General features: G+C 39.1%; 1 protein-coding gene across 1 annotated transcript in view; it reads left to right on the forward strand.

Moving 5' to 3' along the window:
- LOC116178169 (extracellular serine/threonine protein CG31145-like) overlaps positions 1-15955 on the forward strand; it is a gene marked incomplete at its 5' end in the record, with an annotated part of 44274 nt that extends 28319 nt beyond the window's left edge. Inside the window, 1 exon segment of the mRNA XM_031497584.1 lies at positions 14986-15955. Coding sequence (XP_031353444.1) covers positions 14986-15187 — 202 coding nt within the window.
- Positions 15956-19064: the final 3109 nt, after the last annotated feature.

Below are 19064 nucleotides of genomic sequence, written 5' to 3' on the forward strand. Positions count from 1 at the left end.
CGAGATCTGTTTCGTTGCATCCGATTGAGGAAATTTCCTTCGATAGACTTTATCACTCACCTTACAAGTAACAGGACGGCGCCTTAGATCATAATGACTTCCCTCTCACCGATCGATCAATCTCGAAATCAGCTGCAAGTTCCCCATCCCCTAATTCAATAGGCGAAAGATCTCTGCCAAAAGCTATAAAATAAGGAGAGTATGTAGTCATCTCGTGGAGCAGGTTCTCCTTAATATAACGCCTAAGCATCGTCTCCAGAGTTTCATTTACTTGCTCGGTCGGATTCGCTTGAGCATGTAATTCGCGGTGAAGATGGTTCCTTAAGGTTATTAAGACAATAGCAAGACCAATAATCTGTAATGACCTTAAAATGGGTGCCCTCAATAAACGGTCGTAACTTCTCAATACTCCAAAGGATTTCCAGACACTTACGTTCCGTCGTAGAATATTTACGTTCTTGTTTGGTGAGGGATCGAGATAAATAACAAATAACTTTTCTCTTTTCTCCTGGATAACCCTGACTTAGCACTGTCCCTATACCAAACGCTCTAACATCGGTTTGAATGACAAAATTGGAGTCGACACTAAGCAAGTTGGTCCTGTGCCTCAGTCCATTTAAATTTTAAAGTAAGTGGTTGAATTACTGTCGAAAAGTTCGGAATAAACCGACGGTACTACGATGCAGTTCCGGTTAAAGCTCGAACCTCAGAAACCTTAGTTTATGTAGGGATATTAACAGTGGCGGAAATCTTGGAGTCGATATTCATTGACGACATACCCTAAGTATTTTAGCTCACTTCGACAAAATGGTCACTTCTTATTTCGTAACTTTGCAGCTTTCAAGCACTAACACACTTTGGTCAAAACCTCAGTGTGTTGGTCGTCGAAAGTTATTGTCGAGATAACGGGCAATCAAAAATGAGTTGCTGTCGAGTCGCCTTTGAAAGTTCAAGTTAAGTACGATTTCCCATGTAAACAAAAATTCCAAAGGTAACTCGACAGCAACTTATTTTTGATCGCATAGTATTTAAAACAAAGGCTCCAAATCTACCCCCGTACTCGGTTTATTAGTTTATTAGTCGTTACCAACGCTGGTAGGTACTGTGTGCAACCCCATGGGAAGTCGTTTAAACTGATACAAACGGCGAGACCGTACCGTAAAAGCTATCAATGCTCGAGAATCGTCGGTAAGAATTTCCCAATAAGTCGACCTTATATCCCAACTGGCAGCGAGAACACTCACGAATTGCAACATCAAGATTACCACACTTAAAACAATGCTTTCTAAGAATCTAGCAAGGTGACCATTCTTCAGACAATTCAAGCAATTTACCTCATTAGAGCTAAACCCAGTCGGCCTTAGAAATAACAGGAGTAACCACACTAGAAAGTTCAGGTCACCATATCGATGTAGAAAAAAATCAACCCCCACCGAGCGGCATCCAAAACATCTCCAAATTGCTTTGTTCAAGCCGACCCAAAAAATTAATGTTTTCGATTCAGACAAATTTGACATTAAGCAACACTTTAGGTAACCAGCAGATTATAAATTCGCCATCTTGGCCTCTCTAGAAAGATGGCGAATAGTGCAATTTCCGACAGCTAATGAAGACAAAGCAAACCAATATTCATAGTACGAACGAAAATCATACGTGACCAAAATCCCTACACTACACAGGAAAAAATTGACATAGAGTATACAGAGTGTTGCACTTAAAAAGACCACCTGTTGCGGAAGGGAATAATTATAAAGATAAAATGGATTACCTGTTTGCTGGTTCTCCTTAACTTATTCTTTCTTCATATCACAAGTGCGGAGTGAATCGCGACCAGCCGGTATTATCGACTTTAATTTCACTGGCACCTACTTTTAGCGGTCACCAAAACGCGTCTCTCGTCTTACTTGGTCTTTGCCACTCTCACCTCATTCTTCTTATCACTTTTAGGTACCAACAGGCAGGGATAAGAGGACACCACAAAAAAATAGATCATCGACATTGGATTACTTTAAACGTGTTATTTGATACCGCAAAATGGGGTCATAGACCTGGTATGCCCTTGAGGGTGTAATTAGACGCCACTTAAAAATTAGGCCATTGATCTCGGATGACCTCGAACATGTAATTTGACCTCAGATGACCTTGAGAATGTAATTAGAGACTATTTGAGGCCATTTACCTCAGGTAACCTTGTAAATATAATATAACGCGGAAAAAATGAGTTCATTGATCGTGAGAGTATAATTAGATACCACATAAAGAAGTCTTTCACCTTTGACATCGCAAAACATGGGATCATTGACTTTGTATGCTCTTTAAAATGTTATTTGAATCCGCTAAATTGGTTCATTGACCTTGGATTCCCTCATGCATGTAATTGGACATCGCAAAACGAGGGAATTGACCTTCTATTCCCTATTGAAAATGTAATTGACCCACAACAAATGAGGTCATTGTCCTTGGATGACCTTGGAAATGTATAGGGTCAGTGAGGAAATTGCATCAGAGCCTTTGTATGCCATTGAAATTGTAACTTAATAACACAAAACTGGGAGCCATTGACCTTGAATGGGGTCATTCACCTGCGATGACCTCGAACATGTATTTTAACAGCACATCAATTGAGATCATTGACCTTGCACATGTAATTTGACATCCCAACAAATGTAATATAACTCTAGCTTGCCCTTTGTTTTACCGCGACCTACTTTCCAAGGTCACCGCCCACGTGGCACGCGACTGTCACCTGGACGTAATTTCCAAGGTCGCCGCCACGTGACCTTAGCCTACTTTTCAAGATTGCCATTAGGTGATGAGTAACTTTGAACTGAGCCCCTGTATAACTACTACGCTAATTCTGTTTGTGACATGGCATGAAAGATCTTTTACCTACAACATCAGCAAATGGTATAATTCCCTAGCTATGGACATCAAAAGCATGCCTTACAAAACATTTACATTAGCTACCATGTCGAGGTTATTGCACGAACAGTCTTCTTCTCAATGATATTTTACAATTTAATTTGAGGTTTTTTTTTCCTAGATATATTATTTTTATTTTTTTTTGTATTTTCTGTTAATGAACGGAATCACATGGGTTAGATGAAAGAGCAGACATGGTATGTATGTTTCATTCCATTACTGAATCTCGCCCTTTGTACCCATTTCTATGTAATTTAACCTAGGTACTTATTAAAGACATTTATTATTATTATTATTATATTGAAAGTTTCACAAAAAAGTGGCACAGGGTAGCAAAAACCGCAAATTTCTCATATCTTTAAAAACAACTGATATACAATTCAGCCTCAACTAAAATAGGACACACTGTACAACCACGGGGCCCTCGTCTGCTCTAGTCACCTCTGTCTTTCATACCACATTTAATCCGAAATTTGCGGGCATTAAAACGAGTAAAAGCTAAAAACTCAAAATAGAAATAAACTACTGAGTACTGATCAAACTTTATGCCGGACCGTGCTCTATCGTCCTTTAAAGCAAAACCACAAAAAACGCGCTAGCATTTAGCGGTTGATCGAAAAGTCGAATAAAAAAACACGACGACGTGTCAGACGTGAAAATACTTTTGAATATTTGATTGTAGCGCCGCCGTGGAAAATCAAGGTGCGACCTTTACATATGTATGTAAGACGTGTAACTCGAGCTCGGATGTTGCATTTGAATTTGATGTTAAGGGTGCATCTCAAGGAGAAAGATAAACAAGACTGCACGTACATTGCGTTTAAATAATAAACAACCACTGATACGCGATTACTTACGAACTTTGGAAATTGAGGGTAGATTTAGTGTTAAGTTTTGAAAACGGTTCATACAAATTTAAATCGGAAATGATTACAGTATGTGGGCACTAAGCAGGAAATAGACTTACAAAATGTGTGCTGTGCTTATTCAACCAACATGGAGCTTAAATGTTCATGCATGTTACATGAGTATTTATCATCATCCCTTCTACAATTCTGCAACTTCTCCATTAGGTTCGTTAAGCGACGTTTCCGTTACGTAACGATGTGACAATCAATAAAAAAAACAACAAAGAAACCAACGTAACTAAGATCTTATAATCCCCCATATATATATAAGGGATCTATTATAAGCCGGGGGAGTCTTCCAAGGCAGTTAAAACGCGTGTTACACGCGATTCTAATCTTTTCCATTCATTCGTTTGAATCGTGTAACCGCATCCAAAATGAGCAGCAGCGGCGAGATTACTTTTTACCGAAACCCCTATACAACACCCTAAATAGTAACAGGTCACGAATCACGATATAAACACTATTATATAGTTGTAAAACCGGTAGCGTTCTCCGAGATCGGAAGCTGCAACTTTTATTTCTCGTGATGCACGTGAATCTATCGCGTTTTATCTTTATTGAAAGTGCGGTGGGAAATTGAATGCTCCTACCCGTTAGTGGGAGACATGCATTTCTATAACGCCTTAATTTCGTTGTAACATTACCCCATCGTCTTTTAGACAATTGATAAGCGTGATTAATTTTCGTTCACAATTCGTACCACTTCTTTGGCACGCAACAAAGTCATTTCTAAAAGTCACTTTCGATAGATGTTGTAGTTTAGTTGGGCTTTTTATTATTCTGGCAATCACAAAGTGTTCCATTCAAATGAATTCTTAATTGTAAGTTCAACGGTCCTCTTTATCGTTCTCAATTCTTGGATTGTAGATAGTGGATCGACACGTGGTGGATTGGATTTCGATTTAAATATGCCATGGCGAATAAGTTTTCTGATGAATACTTCCACATGATACCGTACGTACCACGTGATGCATGACCCACACCAAAAAACAAAATACTGAAATGTAACGCAGAACTACAACAGAACCCTTAAATGAGACCGTCATCCCACTATTCGTCACTGAAAATGACTTAAAAAGGCCAAAACAACTAGATTTTAACACAAGATTGACTTGCTTTATTCTAATAATCACTTTTAATTTTACAAATTATCACTCGGTTTACCCAAACTAACATGAAACTCGCAATTTACTGGGTTCGTAAAATTTTGCATTCAACTGCAGACCTTCGTAGCAACAGCAAAACATATTGTTGTGAGGTGTGTGAAATCTTTAAAGTGGCCAAATTGGAGAATACTCATTATCTAGTAATAAATTCGTCGAGATAGGTCCACACGTGAAACAATGTTATACAATGTAATTTTTTTTGGATTTTTCAAACGGGTTAAAGTAAATGATCGAATTTTTATTTAACCGATACAAAAATATAACGCGCAAGCTTAAAATGCAGGGCACTATAAAATACCATGTGCAATTTGAAATCAACACACGCCGCTGATCGGTCAGCTAGCTCCGTTAGCCATATAGTTAACAGCGTAGAGAGATATGCTCTTACTCAGGGTAGTAGGTAAGTGAATTAAAAACTTGGACAACAAATTATTATAAAAGGTTCCAAGTAAATCTCCGCCACTAATACTTACTGGTGCTTCGATTCAAGTCTTTCGGGCGCCACCTAACTCCACCAACAATTTTATCTGCAGCCACCGGAATTAGGAAAGGTAGCTTCAGTATAAAGAGTCAACAATTGACCCACAAGGAAAATTATTGTTCAAAGAGTATGCAACAACCCCTGAAGTTATGTGACACCTCGCCCCGCTAAGCAACAAGTATAATTAACAGAATTTAAAATTGAAATGATGTACTATAATAGGTAGTTAGTCGTAGTAACGAGCTCTTTATCTTACAAGTGATTAATTCTCTAGAGTAAATCGTACTTGATAATTAAACAGTCATAAACATCAAGCATACTAATTACACGTAAAAATTTCCACTTACATATGTGGGTGAAATAAACGGTTCATAGATATTTAGGTCTTAACAACAAAAAAAAGAAAGAAAAAGGTTGAAGGTACATCACCGCTTACGATAAATTGTCTCGGCAATTCCACAGGTTCCTGGTGTAACCAAAAATAACTCCTACGGAGATAACAAAGCTTGTGCTCCAGGCATATTTCTCTCACGATCTACGTTCGGCTGCCCTTAAGATCTTAATGATTCTACGGGATGTTTTACAGCACACTCATCTGCAGTAGGTCGATTATTTCCCCGGATTCAGCTGAATATTAACCCCCTTGCAAAGACTCTAAAAAGTAACTTAATTACGACTACGTTATAACTCACAATAATGCTAACCTCTTATTCAGAGAGTACACAAAAGAAAAGAACTGGATACGTCCCTAATGACTTCAAAATACTATATGGTCGGTATTTGTTACCCTACAATAGAAAAAAGAAGATCGGTAACCTCAATTCGTGCACAAGAAAACACTTACGAGTTGGAATGCTTGAGTTTTCCGTATTAAAAGTAAAGCTTAACTTTACCAAACGCCCTCACTCGCTCATCCCTACTACTAGCACTTCTGGAACCGATCCTCCCGAGGAGAGCGAGGAGCGCCCTACTAGGGAACGGCGTACACAGAAAACATTCATGTCACACTGGTAAAATATGAAAGATGACACTTCGAGAGAGGTTAATTTGTTCCAAAGGTTTTTGGGTGACAGCGTCGAGTGTTACCTTGGCAGTGAGAAAGGGGACGTTGTAGTCCATGAATCGGTGGTAGATTTCGATGGAACTACGGTACACGGACGTCTTTCGATCGGTGATACCCAGGCGACCCGTGGCCTTAACTGTCTCCTTGGGCGTCGCCCCCTTCGTTCCTACCACACTCGGTAGGACTTCCCCACGTGATGCCCCAAGCATTGGCTGGACGATCGATAGCAGGTGACTATATTGTCTGAGCACTTCAGCTCGTCGACTACGAAAGCCTTTCCCTGGTTAAGCTCTTCCATCTTTGATTGGTTTTTGCATCTGTTAATCCGTTCATAGATACAAGGCCTTGGATACTGACTCAAGACGGTCTTCCAAGCGAGAGTCGGCAGCCTGAATTACGGGATCAATATGGGACTGAATCCCTGCTTTTAGGGTTACCGAGGATACCAAAACCTCTAGCCTCGGGATACCCAGTCCCCGGTCTTTCTTGCCGCAGTATAGCAACCCATTGGCGACAAGTAGAATATGTTTCGCACCACTACCTGTAGGTCTTGGTCTATTTGACGAAGTACTGCGTCTGTCGGAGTTGCTAAGACAATCCGGTACAAGGTAGGTATTTGGAGGTCAACTCTATCTTTTGGTGTGACTTCAGCCGTTTGACTCGGCTGAGCGTTTCTGGGCACTCTATCTATCGGTATCCCACTCCAAGAAGATATTTCCACACCCACGTAGGTGATACGGCTGTCTGAATCTACGTACGGAACAACCTCTGCTTCAATCCCCAACTCTGGATCAGTGAGATACCAAGAGTCTTTATTCGCCATGGGCCTGCTCCTTATGCTTTAGTATGCAGGCCCGTACTGTCTGTATTTGTTCGCGACTGATGTTCGGGATTGCTTTGTCCCCATGCCACTGCACATCTAGCTCCAGCATGGTCGCAGCCTCATCTATGCTGAGCTGGGAGCCCTCTAACGCCTAAGGATCGCGTATTGTTCTGCGTCCATAGCAGTGACAGCAACTCTGACTTGGCTGGGGTCACCTTCGATCGGAGCTCCGACGGCGTGCGAACTTCTAATATTGGTGACCTCCAGGTGAGCTTACCATATATGTGTCGCGCATCTCTTCGCGGACTTGAATATCGCCCCTCACTCCTTCCACCTCTGCCAGATAGTGGTTACCTACCTAAGAGAGTCATAGTTACTCACGCCGTCTGGTGGGTGTGGGAGGAAGCGTCTTCTACTACACATCCTATTGCTTGCCAGGGTGCCGTTTTACCCTAAAACTTCTACGGATTTTAGGGTACGTGCCCGCGTATGACACAGGGATCGTGGTCCTGTGCCAAGCATTACTGGTGACCCCGTGTAGTCTCCGCGGATCCATGCGCACTCATAAGACACCGGTTCCCCTGGTATCCTTTGATGAGTTTAGGTCGGATCCTCTACCACGCCTCAATACTAACGCACCCACTCCCACATAGTGAGTTGCCCGATCTAGTTTTACGGGAAGGGGGGCGTTGTAAATCCCGCTCTAAGTCTTTAGCGGGGTTCCCTCCGCTCTCTGCGCCAACCAAGACTCCTACTCCGATAAGCACTGTAGCAGCATCCGTTGCTTGGTCAACTGCACGCAAATTTCTGGGATGGAGCAGATGCCAACAGGTAGTGTGCGGGTCGCGAGGTGGGACGCGTACGCACTTGATTCGCCCCTCCGACAGTGGTCACCTACCGGTTTTCACGCTGTTGAGAATTATCTCTTAACTGGTCAGAAGGATTTGATTCCCCGCGATTTAAATTTTACAGGTATTCAACTTCGTTTACGTATCACGCTAATGTTCGGTCTGGATTATAAAACTACCATGCGCTAATTTACAGGTGCTTCACCTAACTCTGGTCTTGTATCAACGGGAATTCCTAACACAAAATAATTACACTCACGGTAATTCACAAGTGGTTAACTTATGTTGACCTACGGCTCAACGCGAATTTTCCGACAATTCTTCCCGAACGACCAACTACCAGCTACTAATCAGATTTATTAGTTAATGTGGAGTAATTTTCCGATATCTGCAAAGCAAACTAAATAAATCCTGTAACCTGAAACAATCACGCCGTATCCCACGACTCATCGGCGCCTTAGGTTTTCAAACGCATTAACAAACCCACCACTACCCCACGTGACACAACCAAAAAATTTAAGAAATCCTGCTAAAAAACCGTGCAACCACAAAAAATCAACTTCATACCCTAAACCGACTACCAAACTAATAAAAAAATGCTTGTCCACGCCAATGCACATAATTGAAAAGAAGGAAAAAATAGGAAAAATAAGATACGTTTTTGACAGAACCCAACTCTTAAAATGACTTAAAACGGGGGCAGAAACCACCCTAAAACTTATAGCAACATCACACTTTTCTCCTGTACCATCTCAATCTTGAAACCGCCACTACGGTGCCAGAATCTTCATCACTCCTGGTTGCCTTCCACACAATAACCCGTTAAATGGGACGATGCTCTAGGCTCCCTCGCAACACGGTGACCATCGATAAATAAATCGTAATCGGTAAAAATAGAAGTTATTATCTTGTCATTCCACAAACACCCTTTACCGTCCAAACTCCAGCGCTAGGGTTGCGGTTGACTTACCGTTGTTTAGTCGCCTCCTACTACACCCAGTGTCCTGTTCGGTGGGGTTATTATTTCCCGTGCCTACACTGCTATAAATACAATAAATACTGTAAAGTACTGCTACTCGTTGTTCATATAATAATTGAACAATGTACTTGTTTTTTGTTTACACGACGATCTCAGTCGGTCTTAACTGGTGGATAAATTTTCCGCCGAGTTCAATTTTTGATGATTCTTGCTGAATAAATTGAATGAACTGAATGGCGTGAATGTACCCCATTGTTTCTTCAATCCAACACAACACTTATCGCGACCCACCTCCACATTCCGGAAATTAACACTCATATCAACTTAAACAATTCTCTTACTGATCACATTAATTTAATCGCACCTTTAAAAACAATCAGCACCGCGCGACCATCTTACCTACATTATTCTAATCAAGGACCAAACCATCTGCGGCGTGACCAGTCTTTCTCAAGAATCTTACACGAAATTTTGAAATTCCATTCTCCACAATAATTGGTCTTTTTTAGTATTGGAAATGCTTATGTTTTGTATGGGTATGAAGTTACCGGCTTCGTCAAGCAGAAAAGAAAACAGCGGTGTCGCGTTAAGTGTTGATTGTACCGTACTCGACCGCAATCGGTAGATTAAAGAAAAGTCGCGGAAACTGTCGATACGGTACTTACTTAACAGTGCGCAATTATTTTGTTAATTCCAATCTAAAATTCTCGCACATCTCTCGTGATAGTACTACAAGCATGTTACGACGCTTATTATTCAGAAAGTTTACGTTTGCGACACGAACGAGCTTGCGAGCGAATGGAGCAGGTGATCCCGAGTGAATAAGGAATATTTGTGTTTTAAATTTTAAAAAAAGAAACGATTTTCAACAATGTTGTCGCTCCAGTTTTTGAGCGCTGTTGCCAAAATGTTACATGAGGGGTGGAAAATGGACAAATGTACAGATCCTCAAAAGGATGATTTTTAAAAATATCGTAGCTCAAAAGCGACAATTTTCAACAAACTTGTAGTTCCAGTTTTGAGATGTAAAATGCCGTCAACAACCGTTTTCTCGTATAATTTTGCCAAACAACACCGATTATAATAAATATTTCAATTTCTTCCCCCATGTACAGAAAATGTGGCTTGTACCTTTGAAAGTAGATGACACCCCTTCTCGGAACCGAGAAACGATTATTTATAATTGATCCAATCTGGAATAACGAATAGTTAGGTGTTTTTAGCTACCGGTCTTGAGCTCACAGAAACTCCAACGCGAGTCTAAAAAAATCACTGCTATTTTGACGTGATCTTTACGACGGCTTAAGACGCCCCCTTACCCTTTTGGAAATTAACATTTTGTTTCCCGAGCTACGTCGCTTATCAAGTAGGTACCGGATGAAATTCAGTCGGACTGTAACTTATTTAATGAACCTGAGCTAATCTAACAGTAAACCGGCGACTGAATTTGACCAAAAATCCCAACGCCTCTGGCCTTAACTGACAGAAAAAAAAACCGTTACAAATTATTGACTAAGAGGAAGACGAGGATGAGGCGGACGAACTAATATTTTACTTTGGCAACGCTGTTAGAACTAACTCGAAAGACAATTTGATTTGCTGATATAGCAAATAACAATATTTCTAGGATGTTCTCGGGTTCTCCCTAACGCTTCCAAATGTTCTTCATGAAGAGTATTAGTGGATCGCGGAGAATAATTTAAAAGTATAGCAGAAAATGTTATATTCATTATTTAAATGCCGAAAGTCCCTTCCATCGTTTCACATAATTCAAAAGCTAATGGAAAAGGAATGTGACTATTTTCTAGATCGTGAAAGATCAAATAGATTTTTCAAGAGACACTTGACGGCCATTCGGACGTAAGTAAGAATCCTCGAGCAGCTTCATTTTTAAATGGGGGAATTCTAAAAATCTAATAAAATTGTTTTAAAAGTTGCGGGTTTTATGGGGCGCGCCCGTTAAATTTTTATTATTCAGTTTATTTATAAAAATATATTAGGTAGAATTACTGGCGCCCTTAACTTTTTGGTATCGCATTAACCGCAAAAGTGGCCGTATCTAGCGAAATTAAATATTTACAATCTGCAATGTGAGGTTAAAAGTTTTCGAAACCTATAAATTAACTACAAACCTGTCACCTAAATTGCAGCGCGATTAAAAATTTATTACGACTGTCCAAATGGAGACGGCGCTCCTTGACAATGTTAATATGCTGAACGAAGCGCTACTCCATCCATTAATGGTAATTTGGGAATATTTATGACACCCGCGTTAGAAAATGGATGATAATGGATCTGCCATTTTCCTAGCGTTGATGTGACGTGTCGCTTTGTGCACACCATTTTTTTGAAACCGCGTCGATTCGGGAATGCAGAATGCCTTTTTACTCGGCGCAATTACTTCTTGAAATGCCAACCAGCTCGATAAATTTATTACGAATTCAATTCCCTTAATTAGGATCAAATGTTTATTGTCGACGTCCGGAGGTGTGTTCATCTCACTTTGCCCTTGTTTAGTGCCAATTTGGAAGCAATCAACCTCAAGTGTCGTGAGAAATTTAGAATTTTTCTTTGAGGGTCCTTTATGCCAGAACACCGAGGGAGATTTGAATTTTTGTGTAATTTGCATGAAATCGAGAAGAATGCTAGTTGTTCCCATTCTCAGTTTTGGTACAGGTTGAAAAACTCTCGAATGATATTCCGGCGATGCCCACGTTCCTTCTTTGGAGTCACTGGCGGCATTTTGCTTGGTCTGCTAGAGAACGAGGCAAGACTGGCAACTTCCTCTTGCGCGTTGCCTTATAAATCAGCTGCGCATGCGCGCCATTAACTGGCAGTCTTCGTTTTGACGACCTATGGCGAGCGCGCACGATGTTGCGTGACGTCATAGCATTTACGGCGAATGGCGATCGCGGGATGTTACGTGACGTTACAGTATTTTTTAATTTCTTTGCGATATTTTTGTGCATTTACCGCGAGGTTAAAATCTACATGAATGTTTACTTTTACAATTCAGATATACACCCAACACAAGAGTATTTTATTATTAATTCTTTACGACAGTTCCATGACCATTTCCATTTTCCGGTAAAATAGACATCAACTTTTACGGGAGCTCTCTGAAGCTCTTTGCTTGCGATATAAGCAAATTGAATCGTGTTTAATGGGAGTTCCAACATCGATATCGAAGTGATCAATAGTGAGTTCGCATTCTTGTTATAAATTCATGTTACAACTTTGAGAGCACGTGATAAATTAACTGTTATAAATAAATTTATTTATGTATCGGAAACGGAAATTACCAGGAGAAAACCGCTCTATACGCGGGAAAAGTTCGAAGAACATCCAGAAGAGGCTTTTGCAAGTATGACCACGACAATCCACTTTCGCGGAATTTATGGCACATTACTCTGGGACACAAAGGGCACGCTTTTATGTTGCCCGCGAGGAGTCTAGCACCAGCGGCGTGTGCTTTGGCTTACTGTGTAGCCAAAGACGTCGAGATGTCCAGAGGTATTGCCGTAGAATTCAAGTTCCGGTTTGGGGAGAAATCTACCTGCAAGGTTCCAAGGTTCGTAAAGTGTGTTTCCTACAGCAGCAGTCACGATTTTTTTATTATCTTGTAACAAAAGACCGGTCTTGTCTTAATACTAGTTAAAATGGACCTAGGTGTCCGGAGCTCAATTTTAAATAAAAAATCACTGGCGCAACAGAAATCATCTCTAATGTTTGGCGGCGTTTCTCGAATTTAGTCAATTTTTTAATGCCTCATAACTGTCTTATTATTAAAGATAATTGAGTTTGTTGGTTTGTACACACTATAACTTTCCCGTGCGACTCTTTTTCGAGAGCAGTGAGCGACGGGGCTTGGGGGGGGGGGGGGGACATTAATTTGATCTCTTATTGTATTCTATTTAAAGGTCTCAACGAAAGGAACCGTTTTCTACCAACTGCTGCCCTTCTTTCTGTCTTATCAAAGTACGGAGTGGAGGGGAAGGGAGGGGGGGAGTGGAACTAGTTTTACCATTCTCAACGAAAGGAGTTAATTTCTACCGACCATAGCCCTCCCCCTCGACCTCTTATTGTGATCGGGTATGAGACGTCTGCAAGAAATATATCCATTGGTGATGTCAAAACAAAAGCTATTTCGGTTAAAAAAATGCGCTTTATCTGCACAGGAGTTGTGCACAATTTATACTTGTTTCTTTTGAAAAGAGTGTAAAATTTCCTATATTTTGATGTATCACTATTTATATTAAATATTATTTCTAATATATCATTTTATACATTAAAATATTTTTATTACAGAAATATGGGTTTCCATGGTGAACAAAAGATGGCAGGATTGTTTAAAACAACAATTTCTTGATTATCTGCATTATTTATTTATATATTATTTATTTGTTGAATTCACATGAGTTCTCACGTCCTTTGTTTTTTGTGTTATTTGAAATTAAAAATATTTGGAACGAATAAAAATGTCCAAATAACCAAGAAATTGTCATTTTAAACAATCCTGCCATCTTTTGTTCGCCATGGAAGCCTAGATGTCCGCAGTAAACATATTTTAATGTATAAAAAGCAATATTGCAAATAATATTCTTAATACATCAAAATTTAGAAAATTTTACGCTCTTTTCAAAAACTCCAAACTATATAGGGTGGTCTATATGAAAAGGCTTTAGGGCCGTATATGATAAACCAAACACCCTGCATAAAAATTGTTAATCGCTATGGATTTTACACAAAAAAGTGGCCCATGAAAGATTTTGTTAAAATCAATTATCTTTAATAATAAGAAAGTTATAGCGCACTTAAGTTCGAAAAACGCCCTCTACCGGTCAAACGATTAGAGATAGCTGAATTTTATGTGTGTCAGTCAGTCAGTGATTTTCTCTTTAAAATTGAACTCCTAGGTCCATTTTTATATATTTCTTAAAATAAAGGGCGTTTCCATAAAAAAGTGTCCAATTTGGACCACCCTGCTGTACATAAAACGACTACAGTTTCTAATAACTAATTATACTATAATCATTTGAGATTAAAGAAATGTTTCTATAGGTAAATATTTAAATCCAAACGAAGAAAAAATATATTAAACGTAACAGAGCCTCGATAAAAAGGCTCGTTTATTTTCCAATTTTCAACGAAACCGGGTCAGATTATCCCATTCACTAATTGCGTAAACCGCGAATGTATAAGTTTTAGTTAAATCGCATCTAAATTTGAGCATAAAAGAGGTTATTTAATTTCGAGCGCCCCTTTCTCCAACATTTGCAATAAACAGTTAAAAGGATTACGTTTTTACATCCAAGTCACACAAACCACTAATAAATTCGATTTAGTTCGATCTTTTGAAAAGGATAAAAACAAAAGCGGTAGGTACGGTGGCGCGCGTTCCCCCGCACCGCGCGCGACCGACCTTTTCTATTTAAACCAGGATACCCGGGTTCTTTTTTTCCGGGAGGCGGCGAAATGGGTTTTTCCATTATTGTTGTTTTCGGAAAACCATTCGGCTATATATGTGTGCATCAGTGTCCCCTTTTGCCGCAGAACTAATTACATAGATGTAGTTTTTATGGAGGAGCCATAAAGTTTAATAGATACAATATTAGATTAGCACATAAAAGGAATTTTCTTTGTACGTGGAAAGGAAACAGTCGGTGACGAAACACAGAGAGAGGGTGGACGTAAAGTAAATATTTGTAACGCGTTTTGTGGCGAGCGCGTTAATGTAATTACTCGAGGGCAGAAATTGTGGGATTTATTTCATTTTAATATTTTTGTTTCAGATTTCACAACGGACCCGTAAAATTAAGTGCTGCTTTACGTAAAAGTTTAGATGACGATCCGGTAGCGCCGATATTGTGGGAGCCACACTTAGAAGCCCTAGACCGAAGGGTTCAAATTATACTCAAGGGTATAAGAGATTGTGTGCAGAAAGGAGAAGATTTAGGATCAGAAGGCAATGACGCGAACGAAGACGACACGTAGCACTCGCCCTCTCTGGCAGGGTATCGTTAATGTAAATTTTTGTGAATATTGTACATTGTTTAGATAGATCTATTGTTTTAATGATGGGATTAAGTGCATTTTATCAACGTCGTATTTACAAACAAGGGAGCTTGCGTAATGATCACCATTAGCCCGGGGGTGTGAAAAAGGACGAGGGCTTTTGAAATAAGCAGCCTGGCTGTCTTAAAGCTGTAAAAATTGCGTGTACGTGCTGTGGGTACGATGTTGATATGAATTAAGTTTATTTTTGCATTTAAGTTATTTAATTTAATTTTTAATACCAAATATTAACTAACGCGGTGCGCCAATTAACCAGAACTCTACTGTATATAAATGACGAGTAAGATATAATTAAGTGTCTATTGTATAACATGCCGATTTTATTTTTAATTTAATTACTACGTCATGCACAAATGACCGAACGTGCATATTCATTCATCGGTGATTTAATTTACCAAAAATTAGATTTTAGGTTTTGCTTCTATACAAGAGTGTGGTTTCATTGTAATAATATTACCATCTACAATACAGAAAATGGTGGTATTTGTAAATATTAATATAGTCAATTGTTGTTTATCTATTATGTTATCTTAGTTCTTTTGCTTCTGTTGTTTTTATTTTCTTTTATTCGATTATAGCTCCATGGTAATGATGTCCCATGTAAAACCACGTCCTAAAACGGGATCTACCAAAGCAGACTGTATTTGTACATTATGAAACAATAAAGTTTACTGTGTTTTGTTTCAACATTTCTTTATATTTAAGGCTCCTCTGTAGTCAATTTCCATTTTAATTCTTTTTGCAAACCCACTGCATGCTTCCAGGTTTTGTTGGCAATACAATTTATTTATTACAAATCATAAAGATCAATGGTTAATTTTGTAAAGAAGTTTATTTCAAAAAGGAAATCACCGTGGGAGGTTGAGAAGATTTTGGGGTTATGAGACGCCGTCACTCGCACCAATTGTAGACTGTGTAATTGAACAAAATGCCGTTCATTCAAAGACTTATTTTATTACATTTATATTCAAAGGTTTCCGTAAAAAACACCCTGTATCTTCGAAATGGCTGAGCCGATTTTAACAAACTTGGACTATAATAGTTGAAAAGTCCTTGGGTTACAAATAATATAATATTTGAAGTTTTGTTAGTTTCACATGTCGCCGCTAGAGGGCTTTTGCCGACATTCCTACAGAAATGGTTAATTTTCTCAAAAAAATTAAATGTATTGGTAGGTTTTTTATTCATGAAAAAGTAGCTAAATGGTGCCTAATAAAGTTCGCGAAAACCGCATCCTGATATCTTGTTCCTAACCTAGAATTTAAGTCAAAGAAAATTTTATACTTTTAAATTTTTATTTTTTTAAACTAATTTTTCTTTTTTATTCATCAGAATAAAATCACCATTTTTGAAAATATTACAAAATATCGCGAAAAGGTAAGCAAGTAATGCTAATAGCAAAAGGCATATTTTTTGTTTATTCCAAAAATACACTTAAGTAATAGGAGTTGCAGGTCATGGACAACAAAACAAATACCTAATCAAAACATAAATAATCCTGTAATTGTCAATAGTTAAATGTTTGTTAATTACTTTTATCCAAAATCGACCGATGAAGTCACCTTTAATAATGACAGGGGAATCATACTGCACAATATTCATTATTGGTCTGCAGAAAATCCGCATTGGTTGCTTGTTCAGCACCAAGGGCGTGTGGTGTGGCATACTACGAGACAGAATTACTGGGCCACATTTTTTTGAGCAATTCCTAAATGGCGATGTCTTTCTTGACTTTTTGGTCAATCAATTACCGTTGTTGTTGGAAGATGTGCCACTGACAACTGAGAAAATTAACGATTTCTGTCGGAATGTTGAAAAAAGCCCTCTAGCGGCAACATGTGAAACTAACAAAACTTAAGGCTACCTAGCTCTTCTCAACTAGCCCAAGTTGGTTAAAATCGGCTCAGCCATTTCGAAGATGCAGGGTGTTTTTTAGGGAAACCTTTGAATATTTCCAATCATTTTATTTTTAGAGTTAAAGCAAAAATTGTCAATTCCCAGAAACATCGCTTTTTTAGATTTAAGATTGCAGTTACGCCCTCTAGCGTTACTTTCAGAACCTTGAAAATATTTTCCAGGTTTTTGCCTTGGTTCCCAGACACAGTACTCCGCATTCTTAATTGACTACCATGTACAACTGGGCATAGATGCACTAACCCAAATTGTAACACATTCTATTTACAATTTATTCTTGGGATGCATCTGTTTAATCCGTGATCAGGTTGAATATTCTGCGGCGACAAGGGGCTGTTTTCCTTGGTGATATTTTCTATAATAATGGACGTAAATCCTTTCATTTTTCAAGGGGTAGACTTTTGTATTCGCTATGTGCCTTTTCCTCTCGTACCGGGGGCTCGCAGTTATTTTCTTTGGTTCGTCGCCCTACTATATTGATTTCTCTTTTCAATGGATACTGAGGGCTCGCAGTTATTTTAATTGGTGCCGTTGGTAATAACTCGAAAAACCATGTTCAATCTCGGGGGAAAGATTAAGAATATTTAGGATGTGAGAGGTACACCGTCATTCGGACCAATTGTAGACTGTTCCTCGCACCCCCGTTGAGTAATTGAACAAAATTCCCTCCTGGACTCTTTCCTTTGTTCTTAGTTTCTCCTTCTTTCATTTATTTTCTCCTCATTCCTCACTTCGCTGATATTTTTATATTCTTCTGTCCTTTCCTGAGATATTTCGGCACCCACTTCTTTTATTCCCTTATGAATTTCAGATTTTCTCATTTCCGGTCCCTTCAATTTAGTAGTTCTTCATTACTTCCACCCTCTCAGTCCTTCTCTGTAGCTTTTCCGTACCATTTTTTTTGTTTGACTATTTTCTTTTTGTATTTATTTTTTTTACAAGCATTTCATAATAAGTTTGCTTTCTCTCTCTACTCCTCGTAGCTTACCGCCTTGCATACTATCTCTATCCATATCTTCTTCAGGACTGTCCCCTATCTAGTTTGATGTTCTTCCCTTCAGGTGAAACGCCCCCTTACAACATATAGCTACTTTCTGATTCTCTCAGCTCTCCAATTTTTATCATCTTCATTCCATACACCTTGTTCTAAACTCGCTCTGGAATTTCCTTTTGCTTGTTCCTCATATTAGTTTTATCGCAACTTCTTCTCCTTAATTCGCGCATTTGTGTTTTTCCTATTTCAATTTGTCCCGACTTCCTATATTTTTCCCTCTATCGACCTTCACACAGGCTTTGTTCTGATTTTCTTGATATCTTATTCATTGTTTCTGTAACTTTATCTTTTATTTTGTTTTTGCACATTCTTTTCGGTTATTTCAACTACTTCACATATCACCTTTTCTTTCTTTTTCAATCATTTTTTATCTATTTTTCTCTTCCGTACAGTCCCTGTTCCACTATTCTTTCCTTTTTCCATTCTTTTACGTCTTTCCATTGTACGTATTTCCACTTCATATGTTGCTTCTCCTTTCCGCGCGTTCAGTCTACGACTGTGGTTTTCCACACATTCTTCTGACCATATACGTACCCCTCTTCGTCCTTGTGTCGTCACAGTGCGTGCTTGTTATATATTTTCAATGTATCGTCACCCTCTATCGCCGTTCCTGTGTTCGTTTTTACCCTCCATCCTCTTCTTTTTGTCAGTTCTCCCTCTTTATTGCATTTTGTATCTCTTGATGTTTCCTCTTGTTTGTTCTAGCACATCGCAGCCCCTTTCCACTCCAATGCAGTCTCGTATTTCTCTCTAACATCTACCAATAGGACACCACGCTTTTCAAACCGTCGGAAACCAGCCGCGTTCTTTTACCGCCTCCAACTATTT

Source organism: Photinus pyralis, unplaced genomic scaffold, assembly GCF_008802855.1.
Source record: "Photinus pyralis isolate 1611_PpyrPB1 unplaced genomic scaffold, Ppyr1.3 Ppyr1.4_LG8, whole genome shotgun sequence".
In the NCBI taxonomy this organism is placed as follows: domain Eukaryota; kingdom Metazoa; phylum Arthropoda; class Insecta; order Coleoptera; family Lampyridae; genus Photinus; species Photinus pyralis.